Raw genomic sequence first — 8170 nt, forward strand, 5'->3', positions numbered from 1 at the left:
TAACTGATGGATATTTCGAAGCAGTCATTTGATTTGAAATTTGTCCTCAAAATGACCCCAAAACCCCAAACTTCAACTTCTGGGTTTTCATACATCATAATCCCCAGTTTCTTCCTGAACTTAAATCTAGCTATCATTTCAATTCTATCGTTGTAGAAACGATTCACTAGGAACTGAACAACTGTCATGATTCACTAGGAACTGTCACTTAGACTTGTGAGGGGAGCTCTGTACCATTTAACAAGCAGACTTGCACACTTTTGCTGTCAAAACAGAGAATTTGTGATTCACTCATTTTAACACTATACAAAAGCACAAGGACTACATTCCCATTCAATCTACCATCATGAAAGTTGTAAAGAAGTCTTACAACTTACCTGTTGGTTGAGTTCTTTTTTGATAAATTCGAATTCCTCGAGCATTTTCCATTTTAATTAATGAATGAACATCAGTGCCATTAAATCGGTTTATCCTTATGATATTGAAATTATCAGAATTGGTTGCATACAAATAGTCTTCAAACACAGTTATACCGTAGAGATGTCTGATCTATAAAGAGGTTTGAAAAATAACTGTGATTTTTAATTATACAGCTTTCAACTTGGAAGAAAAACTGATTGCTATTTACTAGTGTGGAAAATGGCAATAGTAAGAGAGTCACAAGAATGTTATCATTTACTTTCTGTCAAAGAATTCAACATTTCACTAATTTAAATTTTTCTTCTGTAGAAGAAAACATTATGCAGTAGTGGGTAAAGCCGTTCCAAATGTGTGGGAGAGAAATTTATTCATGTTTCATTAAGAAAACATCTTTAGTACTTATTATTCCAAGGCAAGTGAGAACCAGACTTGCAAGCATATTTAATAATATGCTTATGGTGCTGTTATATATAATTTGAGATATTTTTATGGACTACTTGTCCACGTAGTCCTGGATGTGGGGAAGCTGCAAATGTATAGCACTGCCTATGAAAAAAAGATAATGAGAAAGTACCTTTGAAATTTGTTTTATACATTAAAAATCCATGTTTTTGTCACAAGTTATGTTTAGACTAATACTTGCTCCAGTGTGGAAATTAATATATGAAATCACATATTTGCAATCATTATGAATAAAATGTCAACATTTTACTCTGATACTGCATGATTTCCAAAGCCGATTTTAATGGAAAGTGGAGCTGTTTGCTCTGAGAATGATGATGTTTACTGCTCTCAATACACTTAAATTAACAATCTAACTCTTTTGCTTGGCAAAGGTCTTAGAGATTGTGGAGAGAAATGGAGATCTTACAGTCAGGGAAAGCTTCCAGCAGAGCAGAAGAAAGAGTGAGTACACTGAATTTCAGATACAAGGCACATGCTAGGCACGTTGCCTTTGGGTCCTCTGTCACTTGATTCAAAATGATTCTGGACCCAGGTTAGGGTAGAGCTGTCAATTGATTTGCTGTAGAGGTTTTGATGAAAATCCTTTTGTTACTACTCTTTGAAATTATATTCTGTACTTTGTGTGTCACTACATAACTATTTATGTTAGTGTGTGTGTGTGTGTGTGTGGTTAAGAGAACTAGATTAAAATATATGGTAAAAATTCTAACAGAAGGAAATCACAAAATTTTCAATTTATACAGAAAGTCTTTCCAGTTCTGTAGTTTAAGCAGACGCACATCCTTTGCTACCTTCCTGACGTGTAGGACTCAGTATATCTACTTCTAGTCCTCTTTAGATGTGATGCGAGTAAAAGATGTGTGGTTTTACATGTTATTTTTGAGTGATTTCTCATTTCTTTCATGTCTAGGCTGAAAATAATAGATAGAAATTAATATATTTACTCCATGGTACAGCCCAAATAGTCTGTTTCTACATACATGTTAGTTCAAAGCCAGTGGGTGTGGTTGTGCCCTGTATGTATTCATGAATGTTATTTTCCACAGAGTTGACATCATATCCACTAAATATACCCGTGGTGCAACGTTAACTTTGGTAATATTTTTCTACTGCACAACTTACAGGGAGGCTGAGCTCTTCCCTTGCCATTAATCTCATGCATGTTTTGCTCAATGTTTGGGGCCTCCCACTCGGAAGTTTGTGGTTATGAGGCAGGCACATTGTTGTGTTTATAAGCGCCAATTCATATTCCAGGAGAAAAACCAAGGAATTTATCATGGTAAAAAACACACTTACACAGTAAAGAAAAAAATTTCACTCATAACCTCCTTACCTTCCTTCAAAAAGGTCTGTTTCTCATAAAATAAGCACCTCTGCTAACTACTCACAGCAGATGTGGGAGAAGTTTGGAGTGGTAGTTAAACCATTCTGCCTACAGCCCAAATACTTCAAAACTGTATCTATTTTTGATTATTTACTGACAGATTTAGCATATGTTTGGGGAACCGGCAAAATACAGGCCACAGAAATGAAAAAAAAAAGGATCATTTAAAACTTCAGTCAGACATTATAAAACTTTTAAAGTAGTCATGGGAAAATCATTTGAAATCTTTATCTTTGTTATAGGTTTCATTTTTAAAATTTCAAAAAAAAAAATCCATCATAATCATCTTGGTGATCATGACCTCTAAAAATGATAACTAAAACCTACCCCCCAAATCAAGTTCTATAGGACATTTGAAGGTGAGAGACACGTGGCTGGCTCCAACTTTAAACACTGGACAGTCTACTTTTTAATTTTTTTAAATCCATTCAGATTAGTGCATTTGTTTATCTGTGAGGGAGAAAGGATTTCATTTTAAAAGCTGATTGGAAAGGTAAAGTAACTTTAAGAGATAATTACAGAATATACCTATTTTGCATTCCAAAACAAACCGAAGAGATTTATAGACATTTCAGTTCCACAGACGAAGACTCCCACTTGAAATTAGTACAATCAGTGAGATACAAATGAATTTTAAAATTTGTACTAGTGAACAAAGCTTGTTTCTACTTAACATCTCAGTTAGGTATGTTTGATATGCTGAGTGAAATGCTCTTTGAAAAACCTTGTAATTCAGCAGCTGTAATAAAAACGAACACAAGTGGGAAAAGTTTTGACCTCGTTGACTTTCACAGAATTCTTATTTTAGGAAGTACTTGAACACATCAGAAGGCAAAATGTAATGGAACCCATTAAAATAATAAAGATACTTTTGTGAGCAAGTGTTTGCTTTTGTTAGCAAAACATTTCCAATGCCCCATGAGACACATGGTAATTCAGTTTCTTATGAATGAACTACTTATGTTAGCTTTTAGTAAGTAGGTCATACATCTGTCCTATTTTATTACTTTTCTTTCTTGCTAATGTAGCATTTTTGCCTTTGTTGCTGTTTTTGTTTGTTTGTTCTGTTTTAAATAGAAAGGAGAAGGAGCAAGAAACATTTCCAATAGCATGAAAATATCATATCACTGTTAAAAAAAATCACTTTCCAATTAGGAAATCTGTTGGCCCATTGCAGCTTGACTTCATAAGGAATTTTTAACATTGCAAATTTTGGTTGTCTTCTCGGTATCATACCATTAATTTATCACCTTAGCTGCATTTTCTAACAGAATGGTACTTACTTGTCTGCCTTGAAGGACGGTATGTCTGTTTTGTCCTTGGTAGTCCACTACTCCCACATAGTCCAAGTAAAGATCCACCCAGTAAACCAGTTTGTTGACGAGGTCTAGTGCCAGTGCAGCTGGCTGCTCCGTCTTTGAATCAATTATCCTTGTTCTGTTCATCCCATCCATGTCACATCGCTCCACTTTGGCGACATTCCCGTAGTCAGTAAAGAAAAGTTTTCTGTTGAAAGAAAGCTGCATGTTAAAGTGAAGGGAGGAGGGAAGCATTTTGGATGGAGCCATCTGTAAAAAACAGAACTTTTCTTCCTAATTTATTTCAGTGATTACATCTGTTAGCTTCCCATAACCATTTTCATGTAATATCACTCATAAACAGAGAAATCTGCTAATGAATATTGCAGGGCATAAGGGAGCAAGTTAACCAACAACTGTAAAATGTCCCCAAAATGAATGATTATGGTGAGTTTATTTTTGTATTAGGAGATACGTTTCTTTAAGCCTCCCAGAGCCGAGGCACATCCACCACATTTGGTGTAAGCTGAACTCAGAAGCGAGCCCAGTCACCAGGCCAGGGCATGTGAGCTATCAGACTTTATTTTCAACCTGCTTTTCAAATTGCCTGGTGATGTTTGTCTCCTATAAAAGCTATTGTGTGGAGCTCAGTGATGCTATGAGTAGTAGAGACTAGCAAACCCGGAATGGAATTAAGCAGAAAGAAAAGCAAACGTGCTATTTATAGCAATGAAAGGAAAACAAAAATAATCCCCCAGCCAAGCCTATCCCAAATTCTCCCAGATATCTCCAAGTCATAAAATGTCATAAAGGAAATGCAGGTCATTTCTCCTTACGTTCTCTTAGCATTTATTTGGGGGGAAAAAAGGCTGAAAAAGAATATTGACCTCTGCATGCATCACTAACAGTGTCTGTCAAAAGTTTCAATGTACCTCAAACACTTTGATGCTTAATATTTGATTAGTATTCACTATGTTTAGTAAACACAAATCAATTTCAATTAACCTGACAATATTTAGCAAGATTACCCACTCATGAGACTAAATCACATTTGTAAATAGAAGACCATGTTGCCTTGTCTCAAACAAAATCTCAAGAATAACCTGATTTACAATGACTAAGCAATATTAAGATTACCTAGAGTATAAAATATTTGATTATACAAACCTGATGGAAAAGTTTTTAGTTATTCATTTCTACATCCTTTCATCATCTAACAGTATGGGGTAACTTTCAAGCTAAAAAATATTATTTAAACTTTAATTTTAATTTAGCTCTTTCTACTACGGGAGGTTTGGGCAAATTTGTAAACAGTAATACATACTGTTATAAATAGTTTAAGCCAGATTTTATTATGGCTACATATTTCCCCAAATGTTCTTGATAGATCAATTTATCCTAAGAACTTAAAAATGATTTTTTAAGTGATATGCATGTGAAGAGCTTGCTATGCTAGTGAAGAATAAGTAAAAGGGCATATGTTTTACTGTCATGCTAAACACTCAAATCTGTGCTGGACTCTCTCCCTGTTCCTGCTTCCATCCTGCGTTTCTGCTTTCCTCACTTGTAAATCCGTTTGTTCACAGGTATCCCAGTTAAGTTTCTGTAAGAGGTACGCAGTTTTTCTCTACTGTAGAACAATACTGTTAAGTTATTCTTGTTAAGTGGAAATATCTTTCTTTTTTTTATTTCTTATAGCATAACTGTGTACATTAATGCAATCATGGGGTACTATGTGCTGTTTTCATATACGTTTTGAAATACTCTCATCAAACTGGTTAACATAACCTTCATGTCATTTTCTTAGTTATTGAGTTAAAATGTTCATACTCTGCTTTTAGAAAAATTCACTTGTACCCTTGTAAGATAAACCATAGAGGTGACCCCACCAATCACTCTCCCTCTCCTCATCCACCCTCACCTCCCCCTCCCACCCCCTTCCCATCTTCTAAGGCTATAATTAGGTTATGACATTCCTATAATCTTTCTAACATCATACTACGATGCCTCTTCTTTCCTTTTCCCACTGGTCCATAACATGTAGGTGAAAACAAGCTTGTGTGAAGGAAGTTTGAATTTGGAAATGGATAACTGGAGGTTCTGGCACACTATGTACCAATCACGTGATATAACAGACTGTGTACACTATAGGGAGCGATACGATGCAGGCAATTTGCAACTATCTACATGGTGCTTAAGAGGAAAGATGAGTCTGAAGATAGATACATCTGAAGTCGTCTTGAGATGACTTATCTGGATGTGATCTCCCTCCACTTATTTTACAGAAATAGTATCAAGGAGATCAGAATATTAATATTTAATTAGTATTTATTATATGTACATTATGCACATTATAAATACACTATTAGTATTCATTGCAAATAACACACGCACTCATGAAGGTCATAAGAGAGAAAAGTTATAAAGAATTGGAGTGACGGGCGGCACCTGTGGCTCAAAGGAGTAGGGCACCGGCTCCATATTCGGGAGGTGGTGGGTTCAAACCCAGCCCCAGCCAAAAACTGCAAAAATAAAAAAGAATTGGAGTGACATGTTCAGTCAATCACTTCACAGATTAAAATATAAGGATATAGATTAAAGAAATGTCATTGAATTTGATATTGATTAAAGTGATAGTAATTTTTGGTATTTCTATTTGAGAAGTTTTGTTCTGGAGGAAGATTTAACCAGGTGATGCTTAAGGAGGTCAGGACATGCAAATTATTATTCCAAAAAGTTTCTCACTGATTTTGACCTACTATTGCAGGAATGAGTCAATTGATTCTCATATGTGTACTAGTATAATAAAAGTGGTTGACATAACTGATTCAATTTTTGCCATGTATGAAAAAGAGGGGTAAATACATGACTCAATAAAATGTTGTTGTTTTAATACATGTTAAAGTAAAAAAAACAACAACAGCTGGGCAATGTTGAGTACAGGAAGCGGTACCGAGCTAGAAGAAAGAGTAGAGAACTTGTCATTGCACTCCAAGGGCATAGCAGAGTAACTCATTCCCAGAGGAGACTTGAAAGTTCTTTACATCAAAATGAACATCTCCAGATTTCAGAATCTTTACTAATAGATTCAGTTTACTTTTAATTAAAATGCAAAAGGTGGAAAAGTTCTCAAGGATAACAGCACTACAGCACCATGGCCATAAAGTTGCAAGCATTAAGTACCTAAAGTCACATGCTTATATAGACACTTTGCTTGTTCTTAGGACTGTTTAATTTTGGTTATAGACAAAACCTTCATTTCCAGGGCATTCTTTAATGGAAACATAGTTGTATTATAATCGATGAAAATAACATAGGGTTTTTAATTATCTAAACTCCAAATAAATGCCATTTGTGATAAAAGTGTTGCTGGGTTGAAAGTCACTCTGTTCTCTTCATAAAATATTTGTCCAAATCTTAGAAGAAGTAAACAGTGCTTTGTGAACCCCTGATATCCTAGTAATCCCTACGATTTCCCTGTGAAATACAAGTAGCAAATTATTTCTATTTCACAGATGAAACAGGTTCAAAATCTATTACAGTTAGCCATAAGGTGAATGTTATGCTTTTTTTTTTTTTAACTCATTACTTGGAAATAATTTCAAATTAACAGAAAAATTTTACGAGCAGTAGAATGAAGACCTATTCCCTTCACCTATATTAACAAATTGTTCGTATTTTGCCCCATTGTCTATTTTATGTACTCACTGAAACATGAGAGAGTAAATTAAAGACATTATGATCCTTTTCTCTTAAATCCTTCAGCATCCAGTTGCTAAGGACCAGCGCATACTTCTGCATAACCATGGCACATTTATCATAATCAATACTCTTAACAATATATACAAACATATAATCATTATTCAAATTTTGCCTGTTGAACAATAATGTTCTCTATAAAAAAAGATTCTGAAGCAGAAACCAGTTCAACATCATGCATTCTATTTGTCTGTGCTCTTGAGACTCCTTTAATCTTGACCAGTTCTTCAGTCTGATGTTAGCATTTCTAAATGGAAGGTATGAGTTGATTTAAAGAATATTCCAATTTGAGGATTGACTAATTTTTCTCCTATTTGTGTTGTTCATGCCTTTTGAACTGAAATGTAATGTTTTTTCACTTTACTGTTACTATCACTAGGGTTTGGAAACATTGGGGAAATTTATGATCAACCCCCAAAAGTTTCACAAAAGGGGTTTATGGATGGTAGTTTGGGATCCCATTTATCCTCTTTTAATGTTTTCTAACATTTAATTCCCTTAAATTCCAGGTTCGTCACTATATTTTCCAGTGTCTCCTCCCAGCAGAAACCAGTGTCCTGGGCTTCCTCTGGTACAGGTAGGCCCCCATGTAGCACCTGCCTGCCACAGTGGATTATGGAGACCCTTCTGAATTTTGCCCTATGCCCTTGCCCTATTCCCTCAGGATTGCAACATTGATGTTTGTTTTTCTTTATGCTCTTACCTTATCAATTTTTTTTATCATGCAGGAAAATGGGGCAATTGAGATTGCTATTCTCTTGTCCTTTGCTTATTTTTTGAATGTCATCCTGTTTAGTTTCCACTGTCACAGAATTAAAATAAAACAATATTCCTACAATTGTCT

The 8170-nt window shown here is 35.0% G+C and overlaps 1 protein-coding gene across 1 annotated transcript in view; it reads right to left on the reverse strand.

Annotated features, from left to right (window-relative positions):
* Positions 1–8170, reverse strand: part of LOC100949794 (low-density lipoprotein receptor-related protein 1B-like) — a gene marked incomplete at its 3' end in the record, with an annotated part of 1553965 nt that overhangs the window by 501612 nt on the left and 1044183 nt on the right. Inside the window, exons 8-9 of the mRNA XM_003793025.1 lie at positions 3553–3775; positions 378–549 (exon numbers count right to left, since the gene is read on the reverse strand). Coding sequence (XP_003793073.1) covers positions 378–549; positions 3553–3775 — 395 coding nt within the window. The remainder of the gene's footprint in view (positions 1–377; positions 550–3552; positions 3776–8170) is intronic.

The sequence above is a fragment of the Otolemur garnettii genome, unplaced genomic scaffold (assembly GCF_000181295.1).
Source record: "Otolemur garnettii isolate 467f Iridium unplaced genomic scaffold, OtoGar3 scaffold00064, whole genome shotgun sequence".
Taxonomy (NCBI): Eukaryota; Metazoa; Chordata; class Mammalia; order Primates; family Galagidae; genus Otolemur; species Otolemur garnettii.